General features: G+C 35.8%; 1 protein-coding gene across 1 annotated transcript; it reads right to left on the bottom strand.

Moving 5' to 3' along the window:
• Positions 1 to 23173: 23173 nt before the first annotated feature.
• Positions 23174 to 23721, bottom strand: LOC122900613 (ubiquitin-60S ribosomal protein L40-like). The gene has a single exon (XM_044239388.1). It carries the CDS (start codon positions 23650 to 23652, stop codon positions 23266 to 23268), a length of 387 nt encoding a protein of 128 aa, XP_044095323.1. The 5' UTR covers positions 23653 to 23721; the 3' UTR covers positions 23174 to 23265.
• Between the last annotated feature and the right edge of the window lie 427 nt (positions 23722 to 24148).

Genomic DNA, 24148 nt, shown 5'->3' with positions numbered 1-24148 from the left:
TGCCGGTCTTGGAAACTCTTTATCTCTCCATCCATTTTGAATGTTAGTCTTGCTGGATAAAGTATTCTTGGCTGCATGTTCTTCTCATTTAGTGCCCTGAATAATCTTGCCAGCCTCTTCTGGCTTGCCAGGTCTCTGTGGGCAGGTCAGACTCCTTTTTTTTTTTATTTAAGATTTTATTTATTAATTTGACAGAGAGAGAGATCACAAGTAGGCAGAGAGGCGGGCGGGGGGGGGGCGGGAAGCAGGCTCTGCGCTGAGGAGAGAGCCCAATGTGGGGTTCGATCCCAGGACCCTGAGACCATGACCCGATCAGAAGACAGAGGCCCAACCCACTGAGCCACCCAGGCACCTCAGACTTCTTTTAAATAGTAAAAGCCCTTGCACTAAAAACTTTTAAAATTTAAAATCAGTTTGGAAAATTTTGTAACTTTCAAAATCAGTTTTTAGAAATTTATTTAAAAGTTTTAAGGCCATACTTTATACTTCCAGTAGCAGAAGCTATGTATTATGAAATTATTTTCCTGATTTATTTTGTTTAGCAAATTCCCTTAAAGACTTAGACTTTCCTCTTCTGTGGTTCATTTTTGGTAGTAAATATTATAGATTAGCCATTTCCATTTTTTAGCTAAGCAGAATCTTGCATATAAATCTGCCCTTTGTTTGTTCCTATATACTTACTGGTCTTTATTCATGTTCATATGGAATCTTTATGATTTTCTGAAGTAATATTTCTGACCAGTCTCCTAAAATCTTTGGGCATATTTGTTTTCTTTGAGTATATTAACAAGAGGATCAAAATTCTATTTTAAAAAAAAAACTGAAACAAATCTTACATATATGAAAGAGATTTCTTTTGAGAAATTTGAGCCTACAGTATAATTTCACACTGGTGAAAAGGTAGGGTTAAGAAGATGGAACCATTTGGGAGAAGTTGTAGAGAGATACTAGTGGGAATGGAGTTGAGGAAAATTGGATCTAAGAAAGTCTTGTATTTTTGTTGGTAAATGGAGTTTGTACCATTTTCTGATTATAATGATTTACAGAGATGTTTTGTTTAGAATGGCTTAACTGTTAGAAATGCTAAATAGCAAGAGGATGGGGAAATGTGATATATTTGAATGATTTACTTTACTGTATCTACAGTTTTCATCCACATTAAAATGGAAACAGGAAATGACTTAATTCTTGAGAAGCCAAAAATTGAAAAAATGACTAAAAAATTGTAATTTGATTCATGTTAAATTTGATAATGTCTTCACCCTTAATTCTCTTCTATTTATATACTCATTCCTAAATTAAATATTGGAAATACACTGAATAAAAAGTTCATGATCAGGTTTCTCTTTAAGTATGATTAAAATTTTTATATTTGGGAACTCAGCTTCTTGGCAGTTGACTTCTGCAGTTAACGGTTTTTAGGTGAACAAAGTGAGTTTTAAATTCTGAAAATAAATTTTGTTATAAGGGCATCTTAAGGAGTACTAGGTCAGTTGTAGCCATTCTGTAATTGCTTACTGCCCATCATCAATATTGTAATATTATTCAGGAAATAGGACATGTTTACTATTAAATTTTTAGCTTACCTATGTATATATTTTTAGTCATGTGATTACTTCCTATTTGATTAACCATCTTTTAATGTGAACTTTTAAGTTGAATAAATAATCTCTTTATTTTGATGTTCAAATTACTCTGGACTTGGCGGGTGAGAACCCTTTCAACTGGCTCCTGTGTCCTTTTGACATGTCTCACCATTCTGGGAGTGCTACCTTACTTTCTGGCAGTGCAGGATATTCCAAGCTTTCGATTGTACTTTTCCAACCCTAACACTAAGATCAGTCATTTGCAAAAAGATCTTTGAGTCCTTTTGGTGGAGAATGGTATTGAGAAATCATGATCTGGGGATTAGATGTGTTTATTGTTAACTGTTAGAAATGCTAAGTAGCAAGAGGATGGGGAAATGTGATATATTTGAATATTTACTTTATTGTAACTAAATTTAAAAAACAATTAAATTTTGGTAAAATATACATATGATATACTTAACCAGTTTTAGGTGTACTTTTTTTTTTAGATTTTATTTATTTATTCGTCAGACAGAGATCACAAGTAGGCAGAGAGGCAGGCAGAGAGAGAGGAAGAAGCAGGCTCCCCGCTGAGCAGAGAGTCCCACATGGGGCTTGATTCCAGGACCCTGAGATCACGATGATCTGAGCCAAAGGCAGAGGCTTTAACCCACTGAGCCACCCAGGCGCCCCTTAAGTGTACAGTTTGTTAGCATTAAGTACATTTGCATTGTTGTTCTACTCACCATCATCCATCCACAGAAATGTTTTAATCTTGGAAAACTGTACCCATTAGCAATAACTCCCTATTCCCTCCCTATTCCCCTCCCACCCTCACCCCCTCAACCACTGGCAACTATCATTCTGTTTGAATTTGAATTCTGTTTGAATTCTAGGTACCTCATATAAGTGGAATCCTACGGTATTTGTTTTTTTTTTTTTTTTTTGTGACAGGCTTATTTCACTTAGTATCATTTCCTCAAACTTCATCCACGTTATAGTTTGTGTCAGTATTGCCATCCTTTTTAAGGCTGAATAATATACCATTGTATTTATGTATATATGTAGATACACACTACACACACAAACATACATAACACCTTTATAGTCCCTAATATTTAATCATTTAATATATCTATATCTGTATAAGTATTTGCTTCCATCTTTTGGCTGTTATGAACAATGCTTCTGTGAACATGGGTGTGTAGCTATCTGTGAGTCCCTGCTTTCAATTCTTTCCTTTACATACCTGGAAGAGAAATTGCCAGATCAGTGAACAGTTTTAGCGCTCACGGTAGGTCATATATTTGGAAAACTTTTAAGCTGAAATGATGTTAAGTTGAATTTTATTTTGCAGCATACTTGTGGATTTTACTAAGACTTAATGATGTCTAGCTTTTTGTGGAAATAACCCAAACATCACATTGAGTCAACTCTAAATTATTTTATAGTATAGTTTTACGCAGTGTGTTGATTGGGCAGTGCTTTAATTATTTATTTAAAATAGTGCTTAACATTACCATAGAATATATAATTTTTTTTAAAGATTTTATTTATTTATTTGACAGAGATCGATCACAAGTAGGCAGAGAGGCAGGCAGAGAGAGAGGAGGAAGCAGGCTCCCTGCTGAGCAGAGAGCCCGATGCGGGACTCGATCCCAGGACCCTGAGATCATGACCTGAGCCGAAGGCAGCGGCTTAACCCACTGAGCCACCCAGGTGCCCCTAGAATATATCATTTTTAATACAAATGATTTCTTTCCATTATTATCATTTCTGTTTTGAGAACTTCCTTTAACTATTCTTTTAGGGTAGGTTTGCAAACAATGAATCTCTTAGTTTTCCTTCATCTGAAAATGTCTTTATTTCCCCTGCATTCCTGAAGGATATTTTCACTGACTATAGAATTCTAGCCCGACAATTCTTTTATTTCAGCTCTTGGAAATATTGTGGAAAATACCTACTTTTGTGATATTTGACAAGAAATCTGCTACATTTGGATTGGGGTTTTTTTGCCTTTGTAGATAAGATGTTTCTATTTTCAAAAGCTTTCTGTTTCTCTTTAGTTTCCAAAGAGTTGTCTTATGATATGTCTTGACATGAATTGCTTTGGATTTAATCTGTTTGGGATTCATTCAGCTTCTTGAATGTGTAGGTTTATGCCTCTTGCCAAATTTGAGGAGTTTTCAGCCATTATTTCTTCAGTTAGTTTTTCATGTCCACCCCCTTTCCTCTTTCCCTCCAGGACTTGGTTGACATGAATGTTAGTTAGGTCTTTTGTTATGGTCCTATGGATATTGAGAATGACTTTTTGGGGTCTTTTTTCTTTATTGTTCAGATAAAAATGTCTGCTGTTCTTATGTTCTGGGTCACTGATCCTTACCCTCCTTATCTGCATTCTGCTATTGAGCCCACTTAGTGAGTTTTAATTTTAGTTTTTTTTGTGATTTCTTTGCTGAGACGTTCTGGTTTTGTTTTGTTTTCGTATGTTTCATGTGTTTTTATAATTGTTGAACATTTTTATGACCGCCGCTTTACAATCCTTGTCAGATAATTCCAACATTTGTGTCATCTTGATGTTGGCATCTATTGATTCTCTTTTCTCATTCAAGTTGAAATTTTCTTGGTTCTTGGTATGACAGGTGACTTCAGTTTATCATGGACATTTAGGGTATATTATGAAACTCTGAATCATATTTAAACGTCTGATGTAACAGAGGTCTGACACCATGCCAACAGGAGAAAGTGTAAGCCTTCATTACTGAGAGGTGGGGATGGAAGTCCAGGTTCCTCATCTACCTTAATTTACAGCCTGGGGTGGTGCCTTGTTATTCCTGGGTGGGGATGAAGTTCAGGTTCACCTTAAACTTCTGTGGATACGGGGACAGGGAGAGTCACTTTGTTCTTTGTACCTTGAGGCCTTCACTGATAGAGAAGTGAGGAGGTACTTCTTAACCATTGGGCTGTGATGAAAGTCCCACTGCCCACTTGGTTTTTTTGTAATGCCGCTCTGGTGGAAGAGTGTGGGAGGGAAGGGAGTGCCTTAGACAATTTAAGTGGAAATCTCTTGGACCTTGATGGTGGGAGTGGAGGCAGAGTTAAGTTATTTTTTTCTTCCCCTATAATGTTTGGCTGTAGTATGATTAGTGTCTAAAAGTTGTCAGACTGTCCCTTTTCTGATCCTTTAGCTAGAGAAATGTAGTCTTATCTTGGGGCATTTTCAGTCTGCTGTATTAGGCAAAAAGAAATCCAGGGAATTAACCACCATGTCCTTCATTCTTCAGGTCCTGAGTCTCTACCCAGTCTGCTTCCTCTTCACTTTTCAGTGTCTTCTTATCTTTAATACATAATGCTTTTAGTTGTATTTAGCAGGTGGAATAAAAAGATGTGTATCTACTCCCTCTTGTCCCAGAAATGGAAGTGTTAGCTATTTTAATGTGTAGAATGTTATGTGTGGCTTTAAGACTATAAGTGACATTCATTTTTTTAACCACTATCTAAATAAATACTATTTTCTTTTTAATATCCTTTTAAGAGGCTTCCATTCTTCCTTCTGGCCTCTGTTTTTCCAGATAAATATTACTTGAAGTAGAAGAATCTTACTAGTAGTTCATTATTGTAAGTCTTCTGATTTTTGCTCTCTTTAGTTCCTTTAACTGTTTTCCTATGTACTACTCTTACATCACCAACAGTCTGCCTATTATCTGTTAATGGTACCTGATCTTGATTGTGCTAGTTTTTATTGTTTGTTTTCTATAGATACATCATTCTGTTTGTTGTACACACTGAGTATCGTTTTTTGAAATTTCCCTAGATATCTTTTCCATGTGTACTGCTGCCTAGGAAAATTGCTTTTGTTTTCTTATTGTGCGCTTGTAATTGAGCAGGTAGGTGTTTTGTCTCTTCTGGTTGAGAGGATAGGAGTAAGCTAACACTTTAAAAATTTTACTTAATATGTAAGTTGACTAAATTTGGCAAGATTATTTCTTATGATTTACATATAAATTATAAAAAGAAGTACATGTGCAATGCTAAATATTTGGAAACCCCAAAAAACATAAAGGGAAAAAACACCGCTAGCGCTAACCCTCAAAGACAGTACTGTTAATACTTTGATATAATTCTTAAAAAAATACTTTGATATAATTCTTTAATTCTGAAATTTTCCCTTCCTTTTCCTTTACAATATAGACTTTTTAAATTAATTATTTGTATTAACATATAAGGTATTATTTGCCCCAGGGGTGCAGGTCTGTGAATCGTCAGGCTAGCACACTTCACTGCACTCACCGTATGCACAATATAGACTCTTAATGTTTTAAGGCTAGCATTGTTTTTCTTCATGTTTTAAGGCTAGCATTGTTTTTCTTCATGTTCTAAGGCTAGCATTGTATTTTAGCAATATCTTGGTTATTTTTTCTTTTCTGCATTTCTCATATAATGTTATTTTAAAATATTTATTTATTTATTAGACAGAGATCACAAGTAGGCAGAGAGGCAGGCAGATAGAGAGGAAGGGAAGCAGGCTCCCTGCTGAGCAAAGAGCCTGAAGCGGGGCTCGATCCCAGGACCCTGGGATCATGACCTGAGCCAAAGGCAGAGGCTTCAACCCACTGAGCCACCCAGGCACTCCTCATATAATGTTATTTTTAAAGACTGCATGGTATCCCATTGCATGTATTTATTATAATTTTCCTGTAAATTATTTTCTTTTTTGACTAGACAGCTTTTGGTAGATTCTTATATTTACAGTAACATTCTGCTGAGTATCCTTTTATATTCACATCTGTGCATTCATTGACTAAACCCTTGGATGGATTCTTAAAGGTAGAATTGGTGGATTATCACCTATGTCTTGTTACTTTTTGGATGAAAAGAATGGGTTTATTTCTATTTAAAATTTTTGTTTTGGCCATATCTATTGAGATAGGTTTTAAATTGATACTTTTTATTGTATTAACTACTCCTTAGATTTTTCCTTAAATTTGATCATCTTTATTCGTGGCTTTGTCTAGGTAATTACTTAAAATGTTGAATACAACAGGACCAAAGATAGATAATCTTTTGGCATAATTTTTTAGTTTTGGTTTCAATTAAGAGTTATAATTGTTACTGTACATTTTATGTGTATCAGTGTTGTGGGTGACTTTGTCAGTGTGCTTTTTTAAGGTCAAGATTTTTTGTGTCTTTCATGTATGTTGGTTTATCAGTCCTACTGTCAAAAGTAAGATGTGGAGTGCCTGGGTGGCTCATTTGGTTAAGTGTCTCTTGTTTTTGGCTCAGAGCATGATCTTAGGGTGGTGAGATAGAGTGTGGAGCCTGCTTTAGATTCTCTCTCTCTCCCCTTCTTCCTCTGCTCCTCCCTTCCCCCTGCTTCCAGGTGTACACTCTCTCAGAGAAAATATTTTATTTTTTAATAAAATATTTTTAATATTTAATAAAATATTTTGTCATACATTTAATTTAAATTCAATTAGCCAAGATGTAGAACTTCATAAGTATAGAGTTCAGTAATTCATCAGTTGCATACAACACCCAGTGCTCATCACATCATGTGCACTCCCTAATGCTTGTCACCCAGTTACCCCATTCTCCCCACCAACCTCCCGTCTAAATAAGATATGTTTTTAAAAAAAGTAAGATGTGCATTATTCATAGTAAAATAATTTAAACTTAGTCATCTGTTTTGTTCCTATTTTGATTTTATTATGAAGAATAGAATACAAAAAATGAATATATTAAGTACAGTGTAAAGAATAATAACAAAATACCCAGGCATCTTTTTCAGAATATAAAACATTACCAGTACAACAGAAATGCTGTGTAACTCATTTCTCAGTTGGGTCCCTGCCTCTACCGCCATTCTGAATTTTTGATAACCATGTTTTCCTTTTGTTTCACTACCTGCTATGTTAATAAACAATAAAATGAGCTTTGTGTGAATTAGAATGATTTTGTGGCTGTTTATCTGTGTCATACATTTTGCTGTGACTTGGCTCTTTTACTTTGTTTTTGAGATACTTCCATGTTAACATAGGTAATAGTTCATTCATTTTGATTGTTACATAATCTTCTGTTCTATGAATATACTACAGTTTATCATTGAAGGACATTTAGGATGTTTACAGTTTTGTGCCATTTTGAGAAATGGTACTATAACATTTCTGAACATATCTTGTTACTTGGGGGCAAGAGTTTCTTTAGGAAGTAGATGATGGCTGGCTGGCTGGCTGGCCAGATACAGATAGATCAGATATAGATAGATCGGTCAAATATGGATAGATAGATAGATAGATGGATGCTCCTAGTGATGAGATTGATGGAATGTAGGATAAACATTTTCAGATTTATAAGTTATGTCAAAACTGTTTTCCAGGGGTTCCATTAGTTTACATCCCCACTAACGGTGAGCGAGAGTTGTTGGTTTTAGTCTTTTTCACTTACTAATAATACTGTGCATTGAAAAAATTCTTTGTGAGCTAATTCTTTTCTGAGAATGAAAATCTCCTGTTCGTGTCTTTGGCCATTTTTCCATTTGATTGTCTTTCTGTATTGATTTGTGGAATTTATTATTATCTTTGGATACCAGCTCTAGTTGTATTTGTTTTAAATGTCCTTTCCCAATTTGTTGTTTATTTTTCACCCTTTTAATTTTTTAAAATTGAGAAGTCCAAATTGATTGTAATCAATCTTATTCTGTGTGTGTGTGTGTGTGTTTAAAGGTTTTATTTATTCATTTGACAGAGAGAGACACAGAGAGGGAACACAGGCAGGAGGGGGAGTGGGAGAGGGAGAAGAGAAGCCAGCTTCCTGCGGAGTAGAGAGCCTGATACAGTGCTCAACCCCAGGACTCTGGGATCATGACCTGAGCTGAAGGCAGACAACTTAACAACTGAGCCACCCATGTGCCCCTCTTTTTGTGTTTTTCATTTACTTAAATATTTTCTTTCCTATCCTAAGATTTTAAAAGTTATATTACCTTTTAAAGGATGTATTGTGGGGTGTCTGGTTGGCTCAGTCTGTTAAGTGTTGTATTCTTGATTTCAGGGTTGTGATCTCAGGGTTGTGAGATTGAGCCCTGTGTCAGGCTCCATGTTGGGCATGTGGATTGCTTGGATTCTCTTTCTCCCTCATCCTCTGTCCCCCTGCAACCCCCTCTAAAAAATTTAAGTAGATAAAGTGTTTATAGTTTTGGCTTTCTTATTTGGGCTTTTAATTCATCTGGAATTATTTTTTTTAATGAGGTATGCATCAAATTTCTCTGGGTTCCTTTTTCTTTGTATACCTATGTATTCCAAGATCATTTACTGAAAAATATATTCTTTCTTTAGTCAAATATAGGTAGGTGTGTGTGTGTGTGTGTGTGTGTGTATCTGGCTCTGTTTCAGAGAAAACATGCTGTACCAATACCACCACCCTAATTCCTATAGTTTCTTATTAATTTTTAATTTTTAGTATCTGGTAGGACAAGCCCCTCAGCCCTGTTATACAGGAGTCTTGGCTATTCTTTTAACTTTGTACATTCATATTCATAAGATTTCAGACTTAGTCACCCCATACCTCCAGTAAACACACACACACACACACACACACACACGCACGTGGTTGGAATTTTGATTGCAATTACACTGAAACTATAAATTGGTTTAGGGAAAGTTGACTTCTTTACAATATTGAGTCTTCCAGTTGATAAACATGCATGTTTCATTAATCTTACAATTTATTCAGATCTTATTAATTTCTTACAAAGAGATTTTATAATTTTTCCATAAAAATCTTTAAAAGTTTTGGTTACTTCTATTTGAGTATTTTGCATTTTAAGATGCTATTGTAAATGGTATTTTGTTGGATTTTAAATGTATTGCTGACATGTTTTGTTAATGACATAGTCACTTTCATAAGCTATTATTGATTGTAATTTATATGTAAATTATTTGGGTTTTCTAGATAGACAATCATGGCATCTGTGTATAATGATCATATTCTTTCTTTCTAATCCATTTAGGTTGTTTTTCATTCTCTTGCTTATTGTACTATGCCTCCAGTAGAATGTTGATCACAGGTAGTGACTAGTGTGCAACCTTGTTTTCTTCCTAAAGTGAAAGATTTCAGCATTTCATCATTAACTATGTTTGCCGTAAAATTTTGTGGATGCATCTTATTAAGTTAAGGAGATTCTCCTTCTATCTTGTTATGCCATTATCATGAAAAGATGTTTAATTTTTTTCAAATTGCTTTTCTGTATTATATGTATTCTCTCAATCTGTTACAGTGTGGCATTATATAAGTTGATATTTCCAATGTTAAATGGACATAGTTATGATATATTAAGCTTTAATATTTTGCTGGATTTAATATCCTAAAACTTTTTTTCAGATTTTTGCAGTTGTTTTCATAAGTGACATGGTTTATAATTTTTCTTTCTTATACTGGTCTTCTTAAAGTTTACTATTACATAAGCCTCCTATGATTTAGAGAGCATCCCTCATCCATAACTGTGAACATTTTCTGTAAAAGTTGAATTATCTTTGAGTATTTGGGAAATATTCAGGTCTGGAATTTTTTTCTGTTCTTAGAGTCTTAACTACTGATTCAGTGTGTTTAATGAGTTAGCACATTTGTGGTTTTCTTTATTTCTGGGAGTTTATCCATTTTATTATGTTTTCTAGATATGCTGATTTGCAGATATTTCCTGCTATTCCATGGATTGACTTCTTGCTCTATTGTCCTTTGATACACAAAACTTAAATTTTGATGAAATCCAGTTTATCTGTTTTTGTTGTTGTCTCTGCTTTTGGTATCATAGCCAAGAAATCATTGCCATCCCCAAAGTTACGAAGTTTTTCTGTTGTTTTCTTTTAAGAGTTTTATAGTTTTAGCTCTTACATTTCGTTTTTTGATCCATTTTGAATTAATTTGGTAGGCATTTCTTTTTATATTTCACTTCCTTTGTTAAAGAGAAAATAATTAACTCTGGGACCAGAGTGTAAACACTGAGTAGAAAGCGTACTGCCCAGGAGGGAACCAAATCCAGTATAGGAGGTGCAAGTGCGAGTAAGTCTCAAGGCCCAGGAGAGTGAAAATGGCCGTTTTTTTAAACCTAAAATCCGTGCGTAGTCTCCATCCCATATTAGATAAGCAAAGTCTCTGCATACCTCTGATTTGCTGGCAATATACGAACTAACTGTCTGGGATTGTACATTTATTGAGTTTGTGGTGGTTTTTCCAGAAAATTGTTTTCATGGTGGACATGATTATGGTGTCACATGATTGTGGTAGTAGTAGGAGTTTAGTAGTAGTTTAGTACAAATTAGGTAAGCTTCATCATCATCAGCCTAGGTGGCCCAATCAGAATTCATTACCTTCCCTCTAGGATCACTTTTCTTTCTGCCTATAATACTTTTTTTTTTGAGGGGTTACTGTGAAATACAATGCTCTATATATTATAAATAGGAAACATGGTGTATTTCTTCATGTCTTTCAGTAAAGTTCTAAAGTATGTGATGCCCCAAACTTCTGTAGCTTTTTGTGATGATGAGGATCCCAGCCTCTTAGGGGTCTATGAATTGACCTGCCTCAAGTGAGTGATTCTCACTTGTAGTCTCATGTGTTTGCAGTCAGGTGTTTACTGGGATTTTAGCCCTCAGAAAAAATTCTTGGGTGAGAAAAAAACGTTGATTACCTCAGCAGAGGAAGTGTGAAGAAGGAAGAGAATACTGTTTTTAAAATGTCTTTAACAAGGATCTACTGATCACAAAAATCTCTACTTTTGCATTCCTGAAAGACACTTGCTATATCTGGGCTAACAGTTGTTTGTTTTTGTTTTTCTCCTCCAGAACATTAAAGGTGTGCTTAACTTCTGGTTTCTATTTCTCCTGTTGAGAAATCAGGTGTCAGTCTAATTATTGTTTATATTAAAGTAATCTATCATTTTTCTGGCTGCATTTAAACTATTTTTATTTTGCTTAACATTTGTTGGGTTTCTTCAATCTGATTTGGTGATCAGTTCTTGTAAGTTCTTAGCCATTATCTAAATATTCCCTCTACTTCCATTCTTTTCTCCTGAATGTATATTAGATCTTCTTACTATATCCTTCATATCTCTTAATGCCCTCATGTTTTACATCTCTGTGTCAATAAAAGTTGAGGAAATTTTAGTTCTGATGTGGCATTCATTAATTCTTTTTTCAAGTATTTTAAATACACTGCTAGACTTCATGTTTTTAATTTCTGCTGTATTCTTTTCTAAGACTCTTGTTCAGTACTTTTAAAAGCCTGCTGATTGCTAAGATCTACTTACAAGTTTCAAAGCTCTCTTTTATTTTTTGAAGCATATTAAACATAATCTTACATAATGTGACTGTAGTTTCAATATTGGAACTTTTCATGTGTGTCATCTGCTGTATTTGCTGACTCTCACTCGTGGTACCTTTTTCTTTATGTAATAAGTGATTTTTTTGTAATAAGTGATTTTTAAAAATGATTTGAGCTGTTCTTCTTTTGGAATTATGAAAAAAAAATTTAAGATTTTATTTATTTATTTGACAGAGAAAGAGAGATCACAGGTAGGCAGAAAGGCAGGCAGAGAGAGGGGGAAGCAGGTTCCCCGCTGAGCAGAGAGCCTGATGCAGGCCTCAATCCCAGGACCCCGAGATCATGACCTGAGCTGAAGGCAGAGGCTTAACCCACTGAGTCACACAGGCGCCCAGAATTATGAATATTTTTATGGAAATTATTTGAGCTTTGGGATACAGGTGAGTTCTCCAGAAAAAAAAAAAAGTGATTGTTTCTGTCATGTATTTGAGAATACTACTATTTTAGAACCCTTGGCTTGGAGTTTTTCATACCACCCAGACAGTGTGAATTGGAGCTGCAAATCAGCATGAAGGCCAACTTGTGACTACACATTCTCAGGAGTAGCCACTCCACATTCTACCTCCATTCAGTGTCAAGGTTTAAAATAAGCAATTCTCTTTGTCTATATATGAGAGAGGTAGAAGAGTAGTATAAAACTACTAATAAGTAGGACTTACTATTTTTAAAATTAACCTTTTTATTTTGAGATAACTGTAGACTCAATTATACATAATTGAGGTAACCATACTCTTTACCCTGTATCTCCCACTAGTAGCATCTTATAAAACTATAGTACATGGTGCCTGGATGGCTCAGTGGGTTAAAGCCTCTGCCTTAGCTCAGGTCATGATCTCAGGTTCTTGGGATGGAGCCCCACATGGAGCTCTCTGCTCAGCAGGGGGCCTGCTTCCTCTCTCTCTCTGCCTGTCTTTCTGCTTACTTGTGATCTAGGTCTGCCAAATAAATGAATAAAATCTTTAAGAAAAAAAAAACTATAATACAATATCACACTCAAGATATTGTCATCGATACAGCCAAGATACAGAACATTTTCATCTTCATAAGGATTTCTCATGTTGCCCTTTTATAACCTCATCCACTTCCCACTGCCAAGCCCTCTTTAGTCTCGCGCAGTCCGTAATTTGTTCTCCATTTTTGTACTTGGTCATTTAAAAAAATGTTGTGTAAATGAAGACTTACTGTATACAGACCCTCAGACTTGGCTTTTTAGACTTAATATATGTTTCTCAGGAGTTTATCCAGGTTTTTGCATGTATCAGTAGCAGATTCCTTTTAATTACTTAGTAATATGGATGGATTGATGTGCCACAGTTGTTTAGCCATTTAGCTATTTAACTACTTCTGGATTGTTTGCAGTTTCTGACTGTTAATGAATAAAGCTGCTGTAAAAACTGATGTATAGGTTATTGTATGAATGTAATTCTTCATTTCTCTGTGATAATTGTTGAACAGGGCAGTTGCTGTTTTGTATGGTAGTTGCATCATTAGTTTTTGAGAAATTACCAAACTAGAGAGCTGTACCATTTTATATTCCCACCAGGAAAAGTATGCAAGATCCAGGTTTTTTTTGCATCCTTGGCAGCATTTGATGTTATCACTATTTTAAATTTTAGCCATTCTGTTAAGTGTGTGGTATTATCTCATTATGATTTTAATTTGCATTTCCCTAATGGCTAGTGATATTGACCATCTTTTCATGTGCTTATTTGTTATCTGTTATGCCCTTTGTTGAAATGTCACACGATTTTTGCTTAGGTTCTAATTTTTTGGGGGGAATGGTTAGGTTCTCAGAATTCTTTATAGTCTAGATGTTAATTCTTTGTCAGTTATGTTGTTTGAAATATTTCCTCCCAGTCTGTTGCTTGTCTTTTCATCCATACAGAGTCTTTGTAAAATAGACTTTTTCAACTTCGATGACATTTATCAAATTATCCTAATATAGATCATGCTTTTGATACCATCTGAGAACTCTGCCTAGCCTTAGCTTTGGAAGATTTTCTCGTTATTTTTTCCTCCCTAAAAGTTTTATAGTTTTAAATGTTTATGATCCATACTCAGTTAATTTTTATATAAAGTAATAGGTTGAGGATTATTATTTTTTTGCATATGAATGGCCATTTGTTCCAGTATTGTTTATTAAAAAGACTATCTTTCCTCCATTGAGTTGTTTTTGTAAATCTAGTCAGGAATCAGTTGCGCATATTTGTATCCCTCTCTGTTGTGTTCTGTTGATCTATAGTACTATATAGTGAGTCTTGAAATTGGGTAGACTGATTTCTCCCACTTTGTTCCTTTGGGTATTTTAGCTTCTTTGCCTTCCTGTATAAATTTTAGAATAATCTTGTCTGGATCTTCAAAAAAACTTACTGGCATTTTCATAGGGCTTGTTTTGAAACTGTGTATCTATTTGGGGAGAATTGGAAACTTTTAATGTGTTGAATCTTCCAATTTAGGAAGATATCATATTTCTCTGTTTGTATTCAGATTTTCTGTTAATCCCATTGTGAGCAGAGAACACTCTCTGTAGGATTTCAGTTCTTTTAAATTTAAGTTTGTTTTATGGCCCAGAATGTGCTCTGTCTTGGTGTGTGTTCCATGCACATTGGAAGAGAAAATATATTCTGTACTTGTCAGTTGAAATGTTTTTTAAATGTTTAAATGTTGATTAAATCTTCTTGGTTGATGGTACTATTTTTTTCTGTCTTTGCTGATTTTCTTTGTTGTTGTTCTAGCAATTGTGAAGAGAGAGGTGTTGAAATCTAACTATAATTGTAGATTTACTTAACTTTTCTTTTTGTTTTATCAGTTTTGACTTCACACATTTTGCTACTCTGTTGTTTAGTTCATACACATGTAGGACTGTGGTCTTCTTGGTATGCAGACTCTTTTATCATAATTATGTAATTTTTTTTCTGTGTCTGATAATTTTCTTTGTTCTGAATCTACTTTATCTGATACTAATTTTTAAAATAGCTCTTGCTCTTGGTTAATGATTAGATGGTATATGGTTTCTTTTGCTTTCATATAAAGTACTTTGTATGATATATATGATTAGTAAGTACTTAAAATATTTTATATATCATATATTTGAAAATATATATTACGTGTGTGTGTGTGTGTAATATATGTGTGTGTAGGGATGGTGAGTTTCTTAGAGATAGCATATTGTTGGGTCATGTTTTTTAATCCACAGTGCCAATATCTATCTTTTAGTTGATATATTTAGATATTTTATATTTAATGTAATGATTAATATGTTAGAGCTTAAGTCTGTCATTTTATTTTGTGTTTTCTGTTCTCTGGGTTTCATTTTTCTGTTGTCTTTTTTTTTTCCTGTTGTCTTTTACTTGCATTCCTTTGTATTGTTTGAACTTTTAAAAAAAATTCCATTTTGGTTTATCTATAGTGATTTTGATTATATCCTTTATGACAGCTTTTTTAGTGATTCCTCTAGGTATTACCTTATATACACCAACTTACCACAGTCTACTGGTTCAGTTAAATGCAGTTATCAGTTCAGTTGAAATGCAGAATCCTTACTTCTTTATGTCTGTTTGTCTTCCTTATTTATAATATAATGGTGTTAGGCATTTCTCCTACATATCTGTAACCATATCAAGCAGTTTTTTTCATTTTCATGTCAACTGCCAAATATTTAATAAAAACTCAAGAGGAGAAGGAAAGTGTGTGGTAGCTGCCTTATTTTGCATACTGTCTCCTTTCTTCCTTCCTGATGTTCTGAGGTTCTTCGATCATTTCCTTTTTGTTAGAGAAATTCCTTTATCCATTCCATTAGAGTAGTTTTACTGGAGACAAATTCTTTTAGTTTTCCTTTATCTAAGAGTGTTTTGAATTCTGAATGATCCACTTTCTGGATCATTCCTGAAGGACCTTTTTTTTTTTTTCATTTATGATTCTGGGTTAACCATTATTTTCTATAAACACCTGAAAAATATTGTGCACCTTCCTTCTGGGCTTTATGGGTTTTGTTCCACTTTTTGTTTGTTTGTTTTTTGTTTGTGTATATGTTATTTTTTCCTCTGTGTTTCTCTCTCTCTCTCTCTCTTTTTTTTTTTTTGAAATTTAAGTATAGTTGACACAATGTTTCATTAGTTCCAGGGGTACAACATAGTGATTTTGATTATGCATTATGCTGTATCACCAAAGTTTATGCATTATGCTGTATCACCACAAGTGTAGCTACCATCTGTCCCATACACTGTTGTTACAGTATCATCGACTGTATTCCTTATGCTGTGCTTTGTATTCCTGTGATTTACTCATTCCATAACTGGAAGCATGTATCTTCCACTCCCCACAATAAAATGGGTAAACCATTTTGCTTACTCTCCCACCTCCCTCCCTTCTGTCAGCCATCAGTTCTCTGTATTTTTAGGTCTGACTCGGCTTTTTGCTTGTTTACTTATTGTTTTAAGATTCTACTTTGTCTTTCTTAGTCTGACTTATTTCACTTAGCATAATGCTCTCTAGGTTCATGCTTGTTGTCTCAAATTATGCACTATCATCAAACAAAACACTAGTATGAAAAGATATGTGCATCCCTATGCTTGTTGCAATTATTTACATTAGCCAAGGTGTGGAAACAACCTAAGTGCCCATCAATAGATGAATGGATAAAGAAGATTTGGGTATGTATGTGTGTGTGTGTATACACAGGAATATTATGAAACCATAGGAAAGATGAAATCTGTGTCTCATTTTTGATATTTCTTTTGCTTTATTTTCAGGTTTATTAATTTTGTATTCAGTGTACCTAGTCTGTTATTCCTATCCATTATTTCGTTCATCTCAGATATTGAACTTTTTCATTCTTAGAAATTTGAGTTGGGGGATGCCTGGGTGGCTCAGTTGGTTAAGCTGCTGCCTTAGGCTCAGGTCATGATCAGGATCCTGGGATCAAGTCCCACATTGGGCTCCTTGTTCAGCAGGAAGCCTGCTTCTCTCTCTGCCTCTGCCTGCCACTCTGCCTGCTTGTGCTCTCTCTCTCTCTCATATATATACACACAAATAAATAAATACAATATTTAAAAACATTTTTTTGAGTTTGATCTTTTTACTGTCTTCCATTTTTTTCTTAACATACTCATCTACCTTTTTTCTTTAAGATTTTATTTTATTTTAAATAATCTGTACACCCATTGTGGGGCTTGAACTCATGCCCCTGAGGTCAGAAGTCACATGGTCTACTGACCCAGCCAGCTGATGTCCCCCTTATCTACTGTCTTGAAATATAGAACAAAGTTATAAACTTTTTATATTCTTGTCTACTAATTCTATCATCTGTATCATTTCTGAGTTGGTTTTTATTGATTGATCCATTATAGTTTCCTGCTTTTTTACATGCCTATTTATGTTTGTTTGGCTATCAGACATTGTGAATTAGACCATGATGGGTGCTGGGTATTTTTTATTCCCTTAAGTGTGTTCTTGAGCTTTGTTTTTGAATGCGCTTAATTTACTTGTCAACAGTTTGATCTTCTTGAGGCTTGCCTTTCACCTTTGTAAGATTGGGTCAGAGTAGTCTGTAGACTAAGACTAATTTGGTTCTACTACTGAGACAGTACTCCTTGAGTTCTCTTATCTGATGCCTTGTGTATTATAGTTTTTTCCTTGTGGCTGGTGGGCTGAAACGAGCTGCGAGGGTTCTTTCCTATAGCTCCTTCCCCAGCCTCAGGTAGTTGTTCACATGCACTTGCTGTTAACTACTTCACCAAATACTCAAGGAGAGTCCTGCTACAGACTTCTGGAGCTTGCTGTTTGCACAGCTTCCCTTTCTTCAGTATTCTGCTTTGTAAATTTTAGCTGAATTGGGGCTCTCGGACTCCTACCTCATCTCTTCAACTCAGGAAATTGCTGGACTCTACCTGAATTCTCTCTCCCTGCACTGTAGTCTGGAAGGTAGCTCATCATGTTTGTTTTGCCTTCATAGTGATCACTGCCCTGTGTTGCTTGTTTAATGCTATCAAAAATTATTTTTTTCATATATTTCGTGTAGTTTTTTAGTTGTCTAAGATGGGGAGGGTAAGTCCAGTCTGTTATTTCATCTTGGCTCATAATGGAAGTTTCTTGGAGATAGACAATAAACAAGTAAAATTTAAACATATCAAGTGGCCAAAAATTCTGTGGGGGAACCTGAAGCAGGGAAGGGCAATGTAAATTATCAAGAGGATTGTAATTTTAAAAAGAATGATGTGAAACAGACCAAATTGAGAAATGGACTGTTCTGATTATCATCTGCTATATAACAGCCTGCTCCCAAACTTAGTGACTTTTTCTCATGAATATGCTATTTAAGAAGGGCTGGGCTGGGACTGCTCATTTCCACTCAGTTAGGCTTCACCTGGGCAGCTAAAAGGTTGGGGACTGGAATCATCTGAATGTTTTGTCACATGTATGGTGGTTCATGCTGGTTACCAACTGGGATCTTATTTGGGCTGAGGCTAGAACATCTACACATGAATTTCCTATGTGGCTACTTGGCTACCACACAGCATAGTGGCCATGTTCCAAGGACAAGCATCTGATAGAGAGCCAGGAAGAAGCTGTGTTCCCCTTTCTACCCTGGTCTTGAAAGTCATGTTGTATATCGCAGGAGGTCACTAAGACTGACCCATAGTTAAGGGGACTGGAATTAGACTCTTGTTCTTGCTGGGAGGCGTGTCAAAGAATCTGTGGACATACTTTGAAGCCATTGCAATGATACTTGAACAAAGGAAGTAAGGACTTCCAGAGGAAGAACATTCTGGACAGAATGGACAGAAATGCAAAGACTCTGAGGTTGGTGGATACCTGATGGCTTAGATTTGTTTATGATTGAGTTCCCACTGTAAAATGGCAGCTCCCTGAGGGCAAGGGTTTTGTTTTACTGCTATTGTCTGAGCAACTGGTTGACAGATAGTTGCAGTTCAGTTCTTATTTGTGGAAGAGATAGCCTTTTGGGACCATGTAGTAAAAATCCTAAAAATGAGTATATAACCTTTGATCTAGTAATTCTTTGGGAAATTATCTTTAGGAAGAAAATTCTACTCTAAGCAAAGCTGTAGTAAAAAAAATTTTTTTTAAAGATTTTATTTATTTATTTGACAGACAGAGATCACAAGTAGACAGAGAGGCAGGCAGAGAGAGAGGAGGAAGCAGGCTCCCTGCTGAGCAGACAGCCCGATGCGGGACTCGATCCCAGGATCCTGAGATCATGACCTGAGCCGAAGGCAGCGGCTTAACCCACTGAGCCACCCAGGCGCCCCTGTAGTAAAAATTTGAAGGTGTCTAAATGCCCATTAATAACCGGTCAGTTAAATAAATTATGGTTTTCTATATAATGGAATGCTACGTAGAAAGTAAAAACTAAATATTTTATTTAAAAGTAAAAACACTTTCAGAGCAGAATTCAAATGATGGTGTACAGAGTGAGCTTAATAATTAACAGTCTCCCTAATAAATAAATAAATGTATAGAATGGAGAGAGATCTGGTAGGATGTATACCAAATTGTTAATAATTGCTGTAGGGGTTATTTTACAGTTGCTTGTTAAAAGTTATCTACTGCTATAATAAAAGAAATATATTTCTTTTTTTTTTTTTAAGAGGTTGGATTCTTCTTTTTTTTTTTTTTGGACAGAGAGAGATCCCAAGTTGGCAAAGAGGCAGGCAGAGAGAGGGGGAAGCAGATTCCCTGCTGAGCAGAGCAGATGTGGGGCTGGATCCCAGGACCTTGAGATCATGAGCTGAGTCGAAGGCAGAGGCTTAACCCACTGAGCTACCCAGGCGCCCCCAAAGAAATATATTTCTATTGTAAAAGCAAATAGAGGAAAAATTTTAAATAAATAATAGTACCCAAGTTACTGTGAGTAATAAAAACCTTTTAAAATAATATATTGGTCTGTCTTTTTATTAATTAAGGTGAGGGAAAATGAGATTTGTACAGGAAAAAGTATACAAGATTTTTCAGAGATTAACTCTTGATTATAGGTTATGTTTATTTCCTTTTGCATATTTCTATATTTCCTCAATCGGAAAAATAAGCTCGTCTCATAATAAGGAAAATATTTACATTAAAGAAAATAGCTGTAGATAATAGTGTTAAGCAGCCTTACTTGAAGATTATTAATCACGTGGAAAATTCCAAATTTACAAACCAGCTAAATCAGGGATCTCAAGGTTTCCCCACAAAATTCCTTTAATGGACTCTAAATATTATGTGACTTAGGAAGAGAAAGACAAATACTGTCTGATCTCACTTACATGTGGAATCTAAAAAGAAAAAAAGAGCTCATGGAAACAAACTGGTGTTTGCCAGAGGAAGAGGGTAGAGGAAATAGGTGAAGGTGGTCAAAATGCATAGACTCCCAGATGTAAGATAAGTAGGTCTTAAAAGTTGTCACCACTAGGAGAAAAACGTTGTCACTGTGTGAAAGGATGGCTGTTGATTAAGCTTATTGGGTAATCATTTTGCAATGTTTACAAACCTTTATGTTGTATACTTCAAATTATTACAGTATTAGGTGTTAATTATATGTCAGTAAAACTGGGAAAAATATGTGGCTTAGAACATTTGATTTACACATAATTCTAAAGCTACTACTCTTTGTTAAAATGTGGTTTTTTTTTTTCCTGTGCTAATATTAATCTTTATCACTGTAGCACGGGTTTTCAGTAACCTTACAAGAGTAATTGAGGCCTAAGGTAAAATTTACAAATGTAGTTTAGGAATAAAATCCTAGGTGGTGTGCTACTTTAATACATATTTGTTGCAAAAATGTCTTAAGCTTAATTTTTCTCATTTCACACTCTTACCTCTTTATTTATTTATTTTAGATTTTATTTATTTATTTGACAGAGCAAGATCGCAGGCAGGCAGAGAGGCAGGCAGAGAGAGAGGAGGAAGCAGGCTCCCCACTGAGCAGAGAGCCCGATGCGGGCTTCCATCCCAGGACCCTGAGATCATGACCTGAGCCGAAGGCAGCGGCCCAACCCACTGAGCCACCCAGGCGCCCTTACCTCTTTATTTTAAAGAAACAATTTGTAATTCATTTTTTCTTATATACCATAGGATGTGTTTTGGAGGTGCAGACAAAATATCTTTGATGAAATGAAGAAGAAATTTTTACAGGTAGACTGCTGATGTAATTGCTTTAGTATGATAATCAGCATAACAAGTAAAAACATGTTAGTATTTTTATTTAATAACAAGGCATGTCTTAAGCTTTATGCTTGTTTGGCTTATTTTATTTCTACCTGATTTTAATAAGAAGAAAGTCACCTTAAATGAATGTGTCTAGATAGTCCCTTGTTTTTAACATGTGAGTGAGGGAGAAAACATATAAAAACTATAGGACCCTTTGTTTTGACTTTCAGGTATGGTTGTTGTTTGTTTTTTATACAGACATATTTTCATTTTCTGAAGTATTAATAATGCTGGGATGAAATCATTTAATAATTTACAAAGTCAAATCCCAAAAATCTTACTTTAATAATTAAAACTATTACCTTTCCAGCAGCCTGAATGCACTATGAAACAAAACTTTGTGATGTGTAGCGTCCTATCCTAATTTTTACTTAATACCTCATATTCCTCAGGTCCCTTCAACTCTGTCGTTTTCTTCAAGGTGCTTCCTCTGAATGGGACCACTTAGGAAAAGATAATATAATATTGTGGAGTTTGATGGGTGGGGAGGGGGTAGTAGAATGAAGTGGAAGGAGGATCTTAAAAATAAAAAAAATTTAAAAATGTAAGTTAGGACTTCCTTCACTGCCCCAGTTATTGTCACTTGTTAAAGCAAAAATGCAAATCTGAATGAGGTTGATAAATCTAACAGATTTCAATCAGCAAAAATACTCACATTCCCTAGTTCTCTTTTTTAACCTATGGCAGTATTAGCTGTGGATGACCAGAGGGTAATGTGCTAAGACCGATCTTCTTACTCCTAGTAGCTCCTGTATCAAGAAGCAGATAAGGGGCGCCTGGGTGGCTCAGTGGGTTGGGCCGCTGCCTTCGGCTCGGGTCATGGTCTCAGGGTCCTGGGATCGAGTCCCGCATTGGGCTCTCTGCTCAGCAGGGAGCCTGCTTCCCTCTGTCTCTCTCTCTGCCTTCCTCTCCATCTACTTGTGATCCCTCTCTGTCAAATAAATAAATAAAATCTTTAAAAAAAAAAAGAAGCAGATAAAACGTTTGTGCATGTGTGTTGTTTGCAGCCACAATACTAATCTTTGTAATAACTCTGAAAAGAAGGAAGTCTTAAAAGAAAATGCATTGACTGTTAAATTTAGAGGTAAAGAGGTCCCTTTGTAATGTTTTAATATTCTTTATATTAGTTTTTTTCTTAGAAAAAAATCTGAAGTTTGGTAATTTGAATTTGGCTTGATAATTGTTTTCTACATGCTAATACCATTCTGAATGTATGCCATCAGTTATACAAACTGCCTTTTAAGTAAGAAATACGGAGGAAGTGTTTTTTTCTGAAACAAGAATTATGGTGTTAATTTTAGAGAACTCAGATTTGAACTTGAAACTATTGGGAATGCCAGGAAAAGGAGATGACATGACTTAAGAGGTGAACATGCTATCAAGCAGGCTCTGAGATCCTCAGACAGAACTATCTCATGTGGACCTCTGCAGGATGTCGCTAGCAGTGAAACTGTCTTTGTAAGGAAATGTGTTTAGAGTGCTTTTATCCCACTGTGTTTTATCTGTTATAAATAAGACTGTGGTTTAATCCTTTTTTTCTTTTTTACTCTTTTTTCAAGGATTCTTTCTTCAGACTTTGTTAGGAAATCTAGCTTTGTTTTTGCAGTGAGCATAGATAGGCAGACAGAGCAGTCTCTTAGCATGCACAGTGTTATTGTAACTGTTACTGACTTTCCCCTTATTCTCACAAGTGTAATAGTGGTATGAGTTGTCCATAAAATAAATAGTTTTAATTTTATAATTTATGCCTTTTTTATAACTGGCTAGATTTTCTGTGTAGGGAACTCTGTGCCCGTGCAATAGCTCACCTAAGATACATTCAATATTTGCCCAAGTGGAACATGCTTTAGACTTTTCTAAAACTTTGCCTTTATTTTTCCCATTTTCTCTTATTCTTTATGAAATTCTTTGAACTAAAAAATTGTGCTCGCTTCCCTAAATTATGACATATCCTCAGATGTCTTACCTTATTGTTGGGCATAGTATTTATTTATTTATTTATTTATTTATTTTTACTGCTCCAGTCAATTAAAGGGAAACTTTATTGAGGCCCCAGGACCTTGGGGCTCGGGCAGGAGGCTGCCTTGTGGGCAAAGAAAGAGCCGGTGGAGGGGCCTTATTTGACCTTCTTTTTGGGGCGCAGGTTGTTGGTGTGGCCACACTTCTTCTTGCGGCAGTTGACGGCGCGGGGGTGCAGGCGAGCATAACACTTACGGCAGATCGTCTTGTCGCAGTTGTATTTCTGGGCCAGCTGGCGGAGCGAAGGCTCGATGATGCCACCCCGTAGGCGAAGCACCAAGTGCAGGGTGGACTCTTTCTGGATATTGTAATCTGACAGAGTGCGGCCATCTTCCAGCTGTTTGCCCGCAAAAATCAGACGCTGCTGGTCAGGGGGGATGCCCTCCTTGTCTTGGATTTTGGCTTTGACATTCTCAATGGTGTCACTAGGCTCAACCTCGAGGGTGATGGTCTTGCCCGTCAGGGTCTTCACGAAGATCTGCATCTCTGCGTCTGGCGCGAATCCGCAAGGCCGCCGCCACCAAACCGCTCCGCCACCTCGTTGAAGAGAAAGAGGGCGCTGGGCATAGTATTTAAAATGGGCACCCTCCCTCCTACTACCAACACCACCATTACTACATCCTTTCCACCTAGTGCTCAGGTGTGCTTCATTGTGTTTAAGTGTATTTTTGTTATCTCTTGCTATATAGAACAGTCTAAAAACTAGTTTATTCATAATTCAGTGGGATGGGATTTGGGCAGAGGCTCAGCTGTTTAGTTTCTCTGCTCCGTGTAGCATCATCGCGGATCATTATTTGGCTGCATTTAGCTCGTGTCTGGCTTCGGATAGAATGTACAAGAAGGCTTTTCTCCATTATTGGGCACTCCAGTGCTCCACTAAATGCTTTCTCTCCTTGTGAGTTGTTAGGGCTTCCTTGTAGCATGGTGGTCCCAGGGTAAGTGGATTTTTTTTTTCCTCATAAGAGGGAATCTTCTAAGAG

This window comes from Neovison vison, chromosome 2 (assembly GCF_020171115.1).
Source record: "Neovison vison isolate M4711 chromosome 2, ASM_NN_V1, whole genome shotgun sequence".
Taxonomy (NCBI): domain Eukaryota; kingdom Metazoa; phylum Chordata; class Mammalia; order Carnivora; family Mustelidae; genus Neogale; species Neogale vison.
Note: the sequence above shows the minus strand (reverse complement) of the source record. Positions and strands in the feature narration are given on the sequence as shown.